General features: G+C 35.9%; 1 protein-coding gene across 2 annotated transcripts in view; it reads right to left on the bottom strand.

The window, feature by feature from the left end:
- Positions 1–896: 896 nt before the first annotated feature.
- The window catches only part of Hells (helicase, lymphoid specific), a 37,131-nt gene continuing 20,561 nt past the window's right edge, over positions 897–17,466 (bottom strand). For both annotated transcript variants that reach the window (XM_028882917.2, XM_037206679.1), the window contains 11 exons: positions 16,305–16,401; positions 13,976–14,137; positions 12,962–13,101; positions 12,744–12,882; positions 11,418–11,501; positions 11,218–11,337; positions 9,435–9,551; positions 8,494–8,653; positions 5,838–5,934; positions 4,851–4,927; positions 897–1,531 (listed from right to left, as the gene is read on the bottom strand). In XM_028882917.2, the coding sequence (XP_028738750.1) occupies positions 1,437–1,531; positions 4,851–4,927; positions 5,838–5,934; positions 8,494–8,653; positions 9,435–9,551; positions 11,218–11,337; positions 11,418–11,501; positions 12,744–12,882; positions 12,962–13,101; positions 13,976–14,137; positions 16,305–16,401 (1,288 nt within the window). In that variant the 3' untranslated portion in view covers positions 897–1,436. The remainder of the gene's footprint in view (positions 1,532–4,850; positions 4,928–5,837; positions 5,935–8,493; positions 8,654–9,434; positions 9,552–11,217; positions 11,338–11,417; positions 11,502–12,743; positions 12,883–12,961; positions 13,102–13,975; positions 14,138–16,304; positions 16,402–17,466) is intronic.

Genomic DNA, 17,466 nt, shown 5'->3' with positions numbered 1-17,466 from the left:
CAGCATGTATGCACTCACACACACAAAAATGATGAATACAATTTTTTTAAAGAAACAACATTATAAAAACTTATACAACTTTTAGGCAACTCACTGAGTTGTGATTAATTCCAAGCACGACAACTCTACCTACTTTAATTACTGTTGAACATTTTTACTATTAAAAAAAGTGCACCCGAAGTTTAATACCTATACTGGTCTCTTATTTGATCAAATGCTTTTTCAAAAAATTTTCCTTTTTTAGTTCCATTATTCTAAATTCCTTTTATTTGAATGTTTCTATAGGACAATTAATAAACACATGATCTAGGGGCTAGAAAGACAGCTCACCAGTTGAGTGCTTATTGCTCCTCCAGAAAACCTGTGTTTACTTCTCAGCACCAATGTCAGAAGGTTCATAACCTCCAATAACTCCAAGATTTAACAACAACCACACACATGCACAAATTTTAAAAAAGAAAGTAAATAAATACGTGGCTCACTAAACATGTCCTCTCTCCTAGGAAGGGTTTACCCAGGATTTCTTCTTCACTGTCTTATAACCTTTCATGCAGGGCAAGGATTGTTCCCTTTGAGGCTGGGTATGGTCCCTTACTTTGGCTCCTGAGTTTCTTATACACAGAGGTCTTTTCTTCCCTCTGGTTGTATCTGACCTTTTTCTATAAATTTTCTTGGTTTCTCCATTCAACTTCTATTCTTGCTTCGCACAATGTATCCTTCCGCAAAATCTGAGTTTTTATCAAGATCTTACAATTTCTTTGAGCTCTTCTGGTGAAATCATTGTAAGACAGCCTTACAAAAGAAGCCAGATCAGCAAGTTGAATCCCAGTATCAGTTAAGCCTTGTTATTATTTTTAACTAAATTACCAGTTTCCTGACAAAATAATGTGATCAGATCATATTATAATAAACATTTATTTGGTAAGTCATCTTACTGACTCAAAACTCAAACAATTTTCTTCAGCAATATAAAGTACAATTTTTGGGAAACTGTGGTTGCTATGTAAAATAAATTAAAAAAAATTTAGTAAAAAAAAGTACAATTTTAATCAATCTCCCCCATCAAAACCTTGCTCCATAACTGAAGTCCAAATCCCATGAATTATATCACTAAAGGGGTTGAGGGGAGACACTAAACTTCCACAGGAAGACTGTATAAACTTGCCAATGGTTAAGTACATATTAGACAATATTCAAAGACAATACTCAAAAGTACAACCTAGTCCCAAACACTAACTGATAAAACTAAATTTAATAGGAATTTCGTACTTAATAAATCTCAGAAAATTATCATTCCAAGTATATAACAATACTAGTTACATTATATAAACTGATATAATCCAAAAAGTAAAGTGAACAATCCAGATTTCAAAGCCAGTAGGCAAGTTACCAGAATGGATGTAAACAAAAGTTTTTATAAGCCATTTCACTCTGCTTTAAAACAAACATTCAGCACTGGAATCTTCGGAATTTTCTAGTATCTTGAATATCCCTGTTTTCTCTTTAATTGGTCTTGAGGCCTTCATTTGATCTAAGAGAGAAATATTAGGACACATACATTTTTAAAGGCATAAGAAAATCTTAAAAAATCATAAGAAATATCAAATATGTTGAAACAGAAGTCCTCTCTCCAAAACATAACAGTCTTTACTACAGCTCCAATCAGCACAGAGGAAACAATATGAAGCCTCATTTTGCTGGTCCAAATCCTACATATACAAAGCTAGAAACAAAACACTAATTTGATTGTTTTCTCAGTGATTTTTTTTTTATTTTTATTTTACTTTCATTGGTGTTTTACCTACATGTGTGTCTGTGTGAGGGTGTCAGATCTTGGAGTTACAGATAGTTGTTAGCTGCCATGTAGGTGCTGGAAGAGCAGTCAGTGCTCTTAAACACTGAGCCATCTCTTCAGCCCCATAAGGGATGTTTTTAAAAGGCAATTATGCTTAGTTTGAAAGCTGAAAAATAGGGTTGGAGAGATGCTTAGCAATTAGAAGCTTGTTGCTCTTGCAGAGTTTTAGCACATACATGGCATTTCACAATCATCCATAACTCCAATACCAGGATATGACACCCTTTTCTGACCTCTGTATGAACCAGGCATGCACCTGCTACAGACATACAAGCAAGCAAAACACCCATTCACATAAAATTAAAAAAAAAAAACCAACTTTTTTTAAAGCAGAGAAGATACCATGAAAAAACTAAACTTTCAGCTTAGAACAAGTACAAATTTTTGTTAATGTACCATGTCTCACAGAAGTGTCTCAGCATAAATTTAACAAAATCGTTTTTCATAGTGAGCTCTATACTTTATATATATATATATGCTACACACACACACACACACACACACACACACACACACACACACACACACAGAGTCTGCCCAAACTTGAGACAGGGTCTATTACTGAACCTGGAACTAGTGGGAGTTCAACAAACCTAAACAATTCTCCTTTCTCCACCCTTCCCCCTTACCTCTCATAATTAAAGTTATAGACACATGTATAATCATGCCCAGCTTTTCACAGGCTCTGGGTATTTGAACTCAGATCCCCATTCCATACCAGTAAGTACTCTTACCTGCTAAACCCTCTCCCCAGCCTTATGAACTCTGTATTTTCAGAATTATTTTCCTGTTGGGCACGGTAGCAATCACCTAAAATCCCATCCTTTGAAAGCAATTTCAATTCTTATTTCTTACTCCTCTAGTCTATTATCTTATAGTATTTAGAACTGTCTTCTACAATGTTAAAGTGACAGCTATTATCCTTGGTTAATACTGAGTTCAGTAGTAACTTCCTAGTGTTTTAAGAATTGTCTTCTGGAATGGGGCAGTGGGGTTGGGGAGCTCCGTAAAGCCTTCAATCAAACTCCTCACATTTTCTTAAAAAAAAAAAAAAATGCAACCAACCTCAAACTAGATAACAAATCTAAAATTAAAATCTGAAACTCGATAATACTCTTAAAGAAAACTTCAATCTTTCACAAAGATTACTTAGATACAGCTCCAAACTTGTGACACACAGATTTTTGTAAAGCTGGACTTCATTCCAGTTTAAAACTGGGCATGATGGTCAAAGACTTGTAATCCCAGCACTTAGGCAGAGACAGAAGGACCACAGGAAGTTCAAGAGCAATCTAGTCTATCCATCCAGAGCCTGTCTCAAAAAGGGGGGAGCTGGAGGGACAATTTGGGGAGATAGGTAGGTGAGGATTAACACCCAAAGTTGTCTTCTGACCTCAAACTGGGTGCCATGGCAGACAACACATATCTACACACATACACATTCACAAGATTTAAAAAAAAGAAAAAGTAAAGAAAAAAGGGGAGGGGAGGAGAGGAAGGGAGGAAGGGAGGGAGGGAGGGAGGGAGGGAGGGAGGGCAGGCTTCCAGCCTGGAGACATAGCTCAATGGTTAAGAGCACTGTCTGTCCTTCCAGGTCCCTAGCTCAATTCCCAACACCTACATGGTGGCTCACAACATGCCTGTAAATCCAGTTCCAGTGAATCCAAAACCCTTTTCTGTCCTTTGTGGGAACCAGGCACACAAATGGTACACAGATATATATATATATATCTGTAGGGAAAACATCCCTACAAGTAGAATTAAACACATATTTATAAAAATCTGTATTGTAAAAGGGGACACAGAAGAATGTAAGAACTAGAGATGGTGGTTGACTACAAGAAAACATCATAGACACAGCAGGGCAATTCCACATATGAACTCATACTGGTTCCAACAGCATATACATACATGTACAAGCTGAAAGCAAACAAAATTCCAGCACAAAGATGGGGAGTGGGAAACACAATCCCATACCTACCCATGGAGCATAGCAACTGTCTGTTGCTAAGAGAGTGATAATTTTCTAGAGAGTACAGCCCCTGGTTAAGCTGATCACACTCCAGTGTAAAATTATGCATTCAAGATTATTTGGGCAACATAAACTGGTCTTGAAGGATTTAAAAATAAAAACAGCCGGGCGGTGGTGGCTCACGCCTTTAATCCCAGCACTCGGGAGGCAGAGCCAGGAGGATCTCAGTGAGTTCGAGGCCAGCCTGGGCTACCAAGTGAGTTCCAGGAAAGGCACAAAGCTACACAGAGAAACCCTGTCTCGAAAAACCAAAAAAAAAAATAAAAATAAAAACAAAACAACACAGAGTAAAGTGGATAGAGAATGAGAGGTTGATCTGGGAAGAGTTGGGGGAGGGGCATAAGTGATCAAAACAGGCTATACAAAAATCTCAAAGAACTAGTAGAAGTTAATAGGAGAAATAAAAAACGCCTGAACGATTAATCTTATCTCACCAAAAATAAAAAACCCAGACACAATATGCTCTCTAATATGACAATAAAACACCGTGAATGGCTCAGATGTGGAACTTTAAAACTGGGTTTTTTCAGAGTACAAGCCATTTTACAGGGCAAATAACTGAGGTCCTCCCATAAACCAATAACATAAAAAAGCAAAAGATGAGCAGCAATATTAGAAGATAAATAATGAACACAATTTGGATACTGTTTTAAAACTGCCAATAAAAGTGAAACAACTAGGAAAACCTGAATAAACTAGAAATAGATGAAATTAATTAGTGCCAAAATTCTAAAGTGCAATGCTGCCCTAAGTAGATCAGTTTAACAACATGTAGACGTACTCATGGTTATAATGTCATGACAGATGTTTGATTTTAAGTCTCTAACAAAAAGAAACAGCAAGGAACAGGACTTACTAAATGCTATGAACAATTATGGATGAATATACTACACCGAGGCTTCATTACAACACTACTTTCTGCATATGTTTCAAAGTTTTAATTCAAAAAAGGCAAATACTCACCAATGAGATCACTTCGATCTAATAACAACTCTAGGTCTTCATCACTAATGACCTTCTCTCTTGATCCTTTTACTTCCCTATAAAAACAACATCCACAGTATTATCAGACTATACCCAGAATTATGCATTACATTTTTCTAAATTAAGAAACATTGCTGGGGCTGGAGAGAAGGCTCAGAGGTTAATTTAAGAGTTCTGGCTGCTCTTCTTATAGGCCCTGAGTTCTGTTCCCAGCAGCCACATGGTGGCGGCTAACTAACAACCATATATAATGAGATCTGGTGCCCTCTTCTGGCGTGCAGGCATACATGCAGGCAGAACACTATACAAAATAAATAAATAAATCTTTTTTATAAAAAGGAAAGAGAGCCGGGCGGTGGTGGCGCACGCCTTTAATCCCAGCACTTGGGAGGCAGAGCCAGGAGGATCTCTGTGAGTTCGAGGCCAGCCTGGGCTACCAAGTGAGCTCCAGGAAAGGCGCAAAACTACGCAGAGAAACCCTGTCTCGAAAAACCAAAAAAAAAAAAAAAAAAAAAAAGGAAAGAGAAAGAAAAAATGGAACGTTACAGACTGGAGAGAGTTCAGAATTTAAAAGCCCTAATTGGTCTTCCAGAGGACATGAATTCCATTTCTCCACACCCACCATGCAGCTCCTAACAGTCAATATTGAACTCTAGTTCTAGGGGACCCAATACTCTCCTCAGGTTTCTATAAACATCAGATATGCACATTATGCAGATATACATGCAGGAGAAACATCCATATAGATAAAATATTAAAAGTTAAAAATCTGAGCCAACAAAATGCTTCAGTGGGTAAAGGTGCTTGCCACCAAGCCTGACAACTTGAGCTCTATCCCCAGGACCCACATGGTGAAAGGAGAGAACCAATCCTTCCAAGTTGTCCTTTTACCTCCACATAGGCACAAGCACACTCACTCTATCTACCTACCTATATATATTATGATAAAATTGAAAGAAATTTTACCTTTCATAATCTCTAGATTTTAATAACTCCATTAATTCCTTAGGATCTAAGAAATTCTTAGATTGACTTAATCCAGACTGACCACCTTTGAAATGATCTGAAGAGGTAAAGAAAAACAAAACAAACAAATCAACAAATCCATACTATAAATTTCTTTGAAAACCACAATCTATTAAAAACCAGGAACAAGGCTTATAATTAGAAAGAAAATTTAACATTTACTGATTTATTTTGTGTACAGAGATCCACTTTGCTATTTCATTGGCTGATAACTTTCAAAAGATTTTTTATTTTTGATTGTCAAAATGGAAGAAATGAAAACTCTTGGAACTTGAAGTATAAATTTTTTTTGTAAATTTAGGAAAAGTTTGATACTTACTAACAGAAAAACACATAGCCCTTTTAAGAACAAATAACGGCAACATATAAACAATGACTCAAACAATTAGCTTATTCATAATAAACACAATTGAGGAAAATTTCAAAAGTCTATCAACAGAAAGGTAAATGAACTACTTAGTAAGACAAAATCCCTCTAATATATAGCATATAGATGAATCTCAAAATATGTTAAACAAAAGTAAATAGGAAAAAAACACACAGCTGAACTGTTAAAGAAAACCATTTATTCTGTCACACTGACAAAATCCAAAACAGCATGTGTCAGAGAAGCACAGGGAATGACTGGAAAGGGTACAAGGAAACTTTCTGGAACAGTCATTAAATTTTATATTTAACATTTATTTTATTATATGCATTTACTGTATTTCAATAAGTTTGTATTTTTATATTCCTTAATATTTTATGAAATTAGTATCTTCGAATACTGAAAACAGACTTGAGAATACATAATCATGGATAAAAAACTTCATAAACTTAAACTAGGTTCAACATTTAAAGAAATAATTTTTATCAATTTTCTTTTTTTTTCTTTTTCTTTTTTTTTTTTTTTGGTTTTTTTGAGACAGGGTTTCTCTGTGTAGCTTTGCGCCTTTCCTGGGACTCACTTGGTAGCCCAGGCTGGCCTCGAACTCACAGAGATCTGCCTGGCTCTGCCTCCGGAGTGCTGGGATTAAAGGCGTGCGCCACCACCGCCTGGCTATCAATTTTCTTAAGTAACATAGGTTAAAAAGTTGTTAAAGACAAGGATCATTTTACTCACTCTGAAAATTTTAACCACAATGTACATTTTCTACAGAGTCAAATTAATTCTCTCTTAAATCTAATCTGTTTTTCCATCAAAACCAGGTATGAGGGCCAACAAGAGTCTGATGATCTGAATTCAATGCCTGGAGCCGTATAAAGGTAGGACAAAACCATTCTAAAATTATCCTCAACCACTACACCAGTGGGCGCATACACCCATAGACACAACCATGCATAAACACAAAATAAAGAATATGAAATTAAAAGATAAAATAAGCCAGACAACATAAAGTATGTGCAGGCAGATGAGTATTGTAAAATCAGTAAGAAGTAACTTTAAACATTACTTTTAACATCAAGGTCCTCTCATTTCTCTAGCCTTAAGAGAAACAATTTCAATTTTTCTTCAGGTAGCCACTGTACTACTTAATAAAATAGAAATTTATGTTAAATGAGTAAAAACAGAACTATCCTTGACTGGACAGTGGTGTTGCATGCACTTGGGAGGCAGAGGCAGGTGGATCTCTGAGTTCAAGCCTGATCTACAGAGCGAGTTCCAGGACAGCCAGGGATACACAGAAAAACCCTGTCTTGAAACAATTAAAAAAAAAAACCATCCTGCCGGGTGTTGGTGGCGCACGCCTTTAATCCCAGCACTTGGGAGGCAGAGCCAGGCGGATCTCTGTGAGTTCGAGGCCAGTCTGGGCTACCAAGTGAGCTCCAGGAAAGGCACAAAGCTACAGAGAAACCCTGTCTCGAAAAACCAAAAAAAAAAAAAAAAAAAAAAAAAAAAAAAAAAAAAAAAAACCGTCCCAAGAAATCTTGAGAAGCTCCTCACTCAAGTCATTTTCTTCTTCTTCAAAAAAAAAAATCTATTCTACATTAAGTAGAATTTGATAATACTACTATGATATACCATTAGCATTTAATATTTAGTACACTGAATGCTCTTAAGTTTTGAAGCTTTTGGTAAACAAATATCTTACCAGAAATATACACTGGCATTGTGTTAAATTTTATCCAATGGATTTGGGACATTATACCCCAAAGGGTCCTTGGCCCTTTCCCTCAGCAGTTATCTAGTCACTGAGGTTCTGTCTGTCTATGGACAAATCAATGTACTGTTGGTAGCTGCAAATCCTATTATACATTTAAATCCTGACATGAAGCTGTATTTTCTTTAGAAAGTAAAAAAAATGATAATTCTCAGTATACAAAATGGACAACCACAGCACAAATTTTACCATGTAACAACCATTTACAGGGCTAGAGAGATGGCTCAGGTTTAGAGCACTCACTGGCTGCTTTTACAGGGGACCTAAGTTCAATTCCCTGCACCCACATGGAGGCTCACAACCATCTGTAACTTCAGGTTCAAGTGAGCCAACACCCTCGTCTGGCCTCCCTACGCACTAGGCTTGCACATGGGGGACAGACATCTATGCAGGCAATACACTCACACACAAAAATAATAAAATAAAAATACTTAAAAAAGTTAAAAATCATTTACTTTTATGGATGATAAGCTTCTCCAGTTTTCTTTTAGCAGCTGCTCTTTCCACAATTTTCTGATCAATAGTATTAGCTGTTACAAGGCGATATACAACAACTGGCTTTGTCTGACCAATTCTATGACATCTATCTTGGGCCTGGAGATCAGACTGGGGATTCTTAAAGTTGAAAAGAAAGGTACAGTTAGCAGAACTATGTTAAAATTAACTTAAGCTTTTGGGGCAGTTGTGGCACACACCTTTAATCAGGGCACTAAGGGAGGCAGAGGCAGGTGGATCCCTGAGTTCAAGGCTAGCCTGTTTATAGAGTAGAGTTCCAGGACAGCCAGAGATATACAGAGAAACCCTGTCTCCAAAACAAAACAAAACAAAACAAAACAAAAAACAAACAAAAACAAAAAACCTTAAACTTAAGAAAACCTCATAAAACAATAATAATGTATATTATCTGACGAGAAACTTCCTAATGGTTCTTAGATGCACTTTAACTTCCAGAATGGCTGCATGAATTGCCACTCACACAGTACAGTTGTAAAAATTTCTACATTAATGCACCCACAGGTGCCAGTGAGATGGCTCCATAGGTAAAGCCTGACCACCTCTGTTTAATCCCCAGGATTCACATGGTGGAGAAAACTAACTTTTATATGTTGTCCTCTGATAGCTACTTTTGTCTCTTTGTCTGTCTGTCTGTCTGTCTGTCTGTCTGTCTCTCTCTCTCTCTCTCTCTCACACACACACACACACACACACTAAATAAATGTGAATTAAAATTATTTAAATACTCTGAAAATATTGTTTTTATAGGCAGACAACTTGTGAATAATTCCTAACTACAAATACGCACTTTTCAAAATAGATAACTGAAACTGCAATATATGTAATAAAGGATAAAAATTTCATAACAGAAATATAGTCAGTATATTGCTGTACTTCTTACCCAATCACTGTCATAAATGATAACCGTATCCGCTGCAGTCAAATTAATGCCTAAGCCACCAGCTCGTGTACTCACTAAGAAAAGGAAAACATCTGGATCCGTGTTGAAACTGTATATCTAAAGCAAAAAGAACATTAACAAAAAATTTAAAAAAGACTGAAGTGGAAGATATTTATTTTAAAAACTACTGTTAAAGCTAGGAAACAATTATTTTCACTAATAAAACATATTAGCCTGTCTAAGTTATAATTAATATAAGCTTCTGAGTGATTATTTTATAAGCAGCTGTGGGACCTCAGTGCCGGGTAGGAGAGAGAAATTCTCTAACTACACAGACCCATGGCAACTATGAAAACATCAAGTGGCAGCCATGGTCACTAATGACAGAGCTGGTGGGAGAAACTGAAATGGCAGAGACAGGCTGATCCCTGGAGCTTTCTAGCCCACAAGCTTAGCTAATTAATGAATTTTACCTTTAATGGAGTAAGACATTTAATGTCTTCCTTACCTCGGTGCATGCACATATACAACCAACATATATATAAAACCAACACACACACATACACATAATGGAAACAGTATAAGAGAGATGGATAGAAAACGTTGCCTGACTAGGAAGAAGCAGCACACACTTTCTGGACTTACGGTAATTTCAATCTCATTAGTGGTATGGAAATACTTTATTTGCTTCATAAGTAACTCTTATCCTAAAAGATATGTAAAAGACAATGAAGAATATACAATTTAAGTGCATCAAGAGGACAGATAGTCATGTGTAATGGTTCACACTTATAATCCCAGCACTGCAGAGACTGAGCCAGGAGGAATGCTCTAAGTCTGAGCCACACTCTGGTTCAAAGCTGGCCAGGACCATATACTGCAATGTGTCTCAGAAAACCAACACTGCCAAGAAAAACAGCTCCGTGGGTAATGGCTCTTATCTCCAAGCTCAACAACCTGAGTTCACTCCCTGTAACTCATATGATGGAAAACACAAATAAGGAAATGCTTTAGAAATAGAGGCTGGAGATAGTGTAGTGGGTAAGAGTGCTTATTGCCCTCCCAGTGGCTGGGATTCAGCTCCCACAGATTGTATACCCACTGCTAGGCTTCACAGGCACCAGATATTCATGTGTTGCACAATACACACAGGCAAAACACTCATACATACGAAATAAACATAAATCTTAAAAAAAATTAAAAAGCCAGGCAGTAGTGCCTCATACCTTTAATCCCACCAGCACTTGGGAGGCAGATGCAGGTGGCTCTGAGTTCAAGGCCAGTATGGTCTACAGAGTGAGTTCCAGGACAGCCAGAGTTACAAAGAAACCCTATCTTGAACAACAAATAAACAAACGACAACAAAAATAAATGAAGGAGTGTTGAGTTGATACAATGGACTGTTGTATCTCAGGTGTGATAAAAAAGAATAATGGAGTGTTAATGGCAGGTTCTGGATAGAGTAAAAGTAGCCAACTAAGAAATTCTTCTAAGTGACACATACTTAACATTTTCATGCTAAAAGTTGAAAACTGGGATAAAAATCAGAAAACAATACCTTATTATCCCAAAGTTATTAACAGTAGTGGTTGAGTAAGTAGGATATCATTATATCTAAGACTGTGCCAGAAAATTACATGTATATAGGTATGAGACTCAAAAACTAAGATGTTAGTACTAAATCGAAATGCTTGTCTTTAATCCTACTACAAAATTTTTGGTCTTATTATTTAAAAAATGAAGATAGAAGTTACAAAAAAGAAATTCATATGTATGGTCTTACATTTTTTTCTCTTCCTGAATAAGACATGGACCCATCAAGTCTGCTAAATGTGAAGTTTCTAAGATGACAATAATCCATCAAGATGTCCAACATGCTTGTCATTTGTGAAAAAACCAGCACCTGAAATTTAAATACATCTTAATATCTATACTGACTCACGAAAAACTAAATTGTTAAAATTCTAATGACAAATACCTAACCTTGTGACCTCTTTTTTTCAGTTCTGGCAGCATTCGATCCAAAACTAAGAACTTCCCAGAATTTGTTACCAATTCTTCATCAATCTTAAAAGTAGACAAGAAAAAGGAAGAAAATTGTTACTATAATCACCAATCATTTGCCATTTTAATAGTTCATTTTTTTTTTTCTGGTTTCTTGATACAGGGTCTCCCTGTGTAGACTTGGCTAGCCTCGATCTCAGGTGGTACAAGTGCTGGGGTTAAAGGCTTGTGCTGCCATATCCAGCCTTAACAGTTCAATTTTTAATGACAAGGCACTATTCAATCTTTTTAAAGTGAAAGTTACTTTTCAAGAAAAAAATAAATAAATAAACGACTCTAAAGGGGAAAAAAAACAGTAACTGACACTAAAAAATTAGGTTAAAGTAGAATTATGAACTTACCCATGAAACACGATCTACATTTCCTATTACTCTCTCTAAAGTTTTGTATAGCCAGGTGATGTGGCACATGTCTGTAATCCAAGCACTTTGGAGGTAGAGGTAGAAGGACCTAAGTCCAAGACTAGCCTCAGTTATATAAAAGCCATGGGGCCAGCCTTGGTTAAAAAATAAAAATAATAGCTCAGTGGTTGAAAAGGCTTGCTGCTATTGCAGAGGACCAAGGTTCAGTTCCCCGCACCCACATGGCCAAAATCCATAAACCCTAATTCCAGTTCCAGGTCCCTTCTTTTGACCTAAACAGGCATGAGGCATACACGATGCATATACATACATTCATACACATAAGATAAAAATTAAAATCCCAAACAAAATTAGAAAACAGTAGGTCATACACGTACGTATGTGTTGAGGTTTGTTCTGTACAACTCAGTAAAATGTGTATAAAAATTACAGTCAGAACTTAGTAGAAATTAAAGAAAACACAGGAGTTGTAACAATCTGATGATTAAGGCTAAAAAACGTTTCACTAAGGACCAGCAAGTAAAAGCACATGTCAGTCATCTTAATTCCAGTTGCAGAGGTTCTGGTCCCTTTTGGCATCCTCAGACACATGTGTACAAACCCACCCAGATACACAGGCATATACATATAATAATCATGCCCAGGTGAGGTGGCACATGGCTTGAATCCCAGCACAGATAGGCAAAGACAGGTAACATAAATATCTTGTGGATTTTAGGCTAGCCTGGTATACAGAGTGAGTTCCAGGCTACATAGTTAAGACCCTATCTCAAGAAAGAAAAAAAATAAGTAAATGAAATGAAATAGCATAGTATTTAATCTACCAAATAAATGTTTTGCCTCAATATTAAAAAAAAAAAACACTAAATTATTAAATATTTACCTTAAACTCTTGTGTGACAGGGTCAATAGGGTATTCAATCAGATATGGATGATTGCAGCATTTACGAAGTAGCATCATTATGTTCTGTAGTTTCAAATTAACTTCAGATTCTTTAGGGATATTAACATCAACAATAGTCCTACCAAAAACATAGCATGTAAGTATGACAAATGTAAAAAACACAATTTAAATATCTAAAGTTACTGTTAAATTCTTACCTTTCTCTGTTTATATCTGGCTGTATTTGACTTATTAGTCTTTCTAATTCATTAGGGAATTCATCTTGTTCCCTGTAATTTATTGATTTTCTACTTCGCCGTTTTGGTCTTCCAGTAGGACTTAGCTCAATGGTTTCCTTCTAAAGAGGATATATAAAAAGCCACCTGTTTTAAAACTCTGATGAAGTTCTAAATATGAATAAAGTATACTCTTATGTATACCTGATAATCATGCATCCCATTCCAACTCCTTTAATATGGTGGGTGTTATATAAAAATTTAAAATACTCTCAAATCTTCTTGGTTACTGATACCTCCTTAGAAAGGAAGCACATAGTTGGAGGGAGTTGGTCTGGTTGATAAGCCTTTAGAAAAGTGACTCTCAAAGATTTTGCAGTTGTAAAAATGGACTTCTAAGTGTGTGGGAGTTTGTGGGATATAGAAGGACAAATGTGGTCAAAATACATGATACACTTGAATGAAAATGTCTTTATGAAACTCATTACCACATATGATGAATATATGCTTCTCCAAGTCCATTCTCTAGATGATAATGATTAGTCACTTTTGTTTTACAGTACAAAGGATCATCAAACCCAGGCTGCTACCCATATATATGTAAGTTTTAAATAGTGTATTATTTATTTAACTTTATTTTATGTGCACTGGCATCAGAGCCCCTGGAACTGGAGTTACAGACAGTTGTGAGCTGTCATGTAGGTGCTGTGAATTGAACCTGGGTCCTCTGGAAGAGCAGCCATTGCTCTTAACTGCTAAACCATCTCTCTAGCTCCTAGATATATAAGTTTTAAACAAGTACTTCAATGACCACAAAACAAATAATATACAGATGATCACTTAAAGTTTAGGAGGACTGTAGATAACAGAAAGTATCTTCTGCTTTGGGCCTTATTTACCCACAAAGTCCTGAAAATAGGCGAAGAGACAAGAAAGTAAAATCAGTCATGAAATTTTAAGTCATCTCATCTACAGTTATTTCAAACCCACAATTACCTCACAAGTGCCAAACATGTTTGCAATTGTGCGGTTCACAATAGCTGTATAGAAGATCTCTTGTTTGTTGGAAAGTGGTGCATAAACAACTACTTCTCGCTTAGGAGGGACTTCAAGAGCAACATCAGACTTGAGTCTTCTCAGTAGAAAAGGAGTTAAAATCTAAAATTTAAACATGAATAAATAAATCTTAACTATCTTGAAAATTCCTCTTCCTAAAGTATCTCCTTAAGATTTCCCTATACCAGACCAGCACTTGATAACTTATAAACACATATACACCCACAGACATCATTACAAGTTTACACTAATAGTTGGATGTGAATGCACATCCCTTAAATCTAGCACTCCAGTGGCAGAAGCAGGTAAATCTGAGTTAGAGGCCAACCTGTTCTACAGAGATCTACACGTCTTGGGGAGGGGGGAAATAGTTTACATAAATATATGTTGAAAAAAAAAATATTTGTGCTGTGGGATGGTCTGTATGTCAAATTGCTCTGATTGGTCAATAAATAAAACACTCATTGGCCAGTGGCTAGGCAGGAAGTATAGGCGGGACTAACAGAGGAGAAAAGAAAGAACAGGAAGGCAGAAGGACTCACTGCCAGCCACCGCCATGACAAGCAGAATGTGAAGATGCCAGTAAGCCACGAGCCACATGGCAAGGTATAGATTTATGGAAATGGATTAATTTAAGCTATAAGAACAGTTAGCAAGAAGCCTGCCATGGCCATACAGTTTATAAGCAATATAAGTCTGTGTTTACTTGGTTGGGTCTGAGCGGCTGTGGTACTGGTGGGTGACAAAGATTTGTCCTGACTGTGGGCAAGGCAGGAAAACCAGCTACATATTTGCAACATATAGGCCAGTAAGTTACTTGTAGCACACATGAGGAACCATTGAGAAATAGATACTAAAACATGTAATTCACAAAATTCACAAGATCCATAGACATTTGAGTATTTCAATTCTTTGGTGTGGTAATGAGATTAAGCTAAGGTTTATATAAATTATTTTCAACTCTGGTTTTAAAAGATTTCTAATCCTCAAAAATTGTTGTGTATACAGAGTCAACTAGTTTCATTTTAAATTTTTTTTCCATGCAATTTTTGTAGATATATAAATTCTTTCTGGACAACAATTGCCTGTTTTTGCAAAGCCTTATGTAATACACTGGGGAAATAGCTCAATGGTAGAGTGCTTGTATGGAACACACTACCACAGTAAAGGAAACGGATGGTCTAAAATTTAGATGAAAGAATCAATGGAAACTTTTCAAGCCCTTTAACCCAGAAATCTCTTCTAAGAAAATAGAAAATGGGAATAGATATAAATATAGATATTTTAAACTTATTTATAATACAGAAAAATTGATATAAAAAGTATATATAATTAATTAGAGGGGCAGGACAACGGGATATAAAGCATATATAAAGTTAAAATCCAATGCGCCTGCTCAGCACTATTCCCAGCACTCCAGACAGAGGCAGGCAAATCTCATATAATAACTATCAAATCAAAGGCCACCCTTCTATATACCCAGGCTAGCCATGGCTACATAGAAAGATTCTGTCTTTAAAAAATAAGATCAAATATAAGGTGCTAAATATTCACACAGGAAAAACTTTAATCTCTTTTAAAGCATAGTAAACGTAACTTCTGCAATGAAAAAACTGTTTAACTCACAAAATAGAGATAAAAAAAGGTTTATACAGTGACAGGTGAATACAAGGACATAAAACACAAGCATAACTGGTCAAGAGGATGACTGGACAAAGGACTGTTTTTATTTTCTACTGTTTCACATATTTTTAATGAGCACATATCTTTAAAAGAAAAACAATTTTAAAAAACTGAATAAATTTTTCAAGCACATTCAAAATGTTTCAAAGACTCGAAGATGAGCTTTGAAAGCTTATTTGTCTAAAGTAAACACAGGTACAACGGATAAGTAGATTGCAGAAGGATAGAACAGGAATTGCAGGAAGCATGAAACACAAGTGGATTAGACACTAGCCATGTAAGGAAGTAAACCACACAATTACTGGCAAATATTGCATGAACCTACATATTTTTACTGTCTAGCTGATAAACAAAATAAAATGATAAACCAATAAAGGTTAATGAGGATTTTTTTTTTTTTGGAAAAAGGCAAAATTTAGGTGAGTATTTGAGTTTCTGCCATAAATCCATGTGGCAAGCCAAAGTAGGAAAAAGGCAATTAAATTTAGGGTGACTCACTGTTCAAGTCTCTACTACAAAGGTTAAGATTCTAGAATTCCTTATTTATTTTACAGTACAAAGTGAGCAGAATAAGGAGGTTCGGCACCTGGTGAAGCATATGTAAAACATTCTGTTCTCTCTCCTTAGCTATAATATCTTCAGCAGTTTCAGAAAGACTAGTGATGTCAAACCAAGACTCAAAGCTGGAAAAAAAAAATGATCACAAGTTAACCTACTACATGAATACAATTTACACTAATTACACAACACAATACATGTTTACAATTTCACATTTTTAATTTTCTTTAGATTTCTGAGATAGATAGGGTCTCATTTAGCCCAGGCTGAACTCAAATTCACTATATAGCCAAGCATGACCATGAACTCCTGGTCTTCCTAAACTCTCCTGCTGATATTACAGGCATGTGCCACTATACACAGAATCAATTTCATATTAGCTTGTGTATTATGAAACAGAAACATTGTTCCAACAAGTATTCAAGAGGCAATTTTTAAAATTCAATTAAAATCTGCATTCAATGAAGAGAAAATAATTATTCTGAAATCGGAAAGGGGACATTTTTTCCTTTAAAAAAAAAAAAAAGACAATCATATACAAGTCAAATACAGATCATGGAATTTTTTGGGTTTTTTTATTTTTATTTATTTATTTTATTTTTTGCTTAGTTGCTTTTGTCCTGCTAACAATAGAAACCAGGGCTTCATTCAAGTATGCTAAGCAGAACTTTTTCACTGAGCTGTATCTACAGCACACATTTATGAAACATTCATGGATAGTTATAGAAGTGACAATTCTCTTTTTGAAAACCGAGGCTAAATGGTATTTCTCTACAGGTATAAATCTAACAAATGGTTGTTACATGTACATGCATGAGTAGATGTGATGCTAAGGCTGGAACACAGGACCTTCTATAACAACAACTTATATCCTAAGCTCTTGGGTTTTGGTGACAGTGTCTGGCCATATAACGTAAGCTGGCTTTGAACTCTTGATCCTCCTTCCACCACACAGGGATAACAGGCATGCACTACCATGCATACAGTCCAATGTTTCCAAGTTCAATTTAACTATAATGTTTAAGCGGGGAAAAGGGATAAACTATATATCTTAGTTCTTCCCTATGTTGAAAAGGGGGAATGGTATAAGAATGTAGATATTCATAAGTAGACCACATTTCCTCACATATAGACCACTTGATGTATGGTTTTGAAAATTAAGATTTTCAACTAGCACCTTGAAACTCTAA

The sequence above is a fragment of the Peromyscus leucopus genome, chromosome 1 (genome assembly GCF_004664715.2).
Source record: "Peromyscus leucopus breed LL Stock chromosome 1, UCI_PerLeu_2.1, whole genome shotgun sequence".
Lineage (NCBI taxonomy): Eukaryota > Metazoa > Chordata > Mammalia > Rodentia > Cricetidae > Peromyscus > Peromyscus leucopus.
This window is presented reverse-complemented; position numbering and strand designations above follow the sequence as displayed.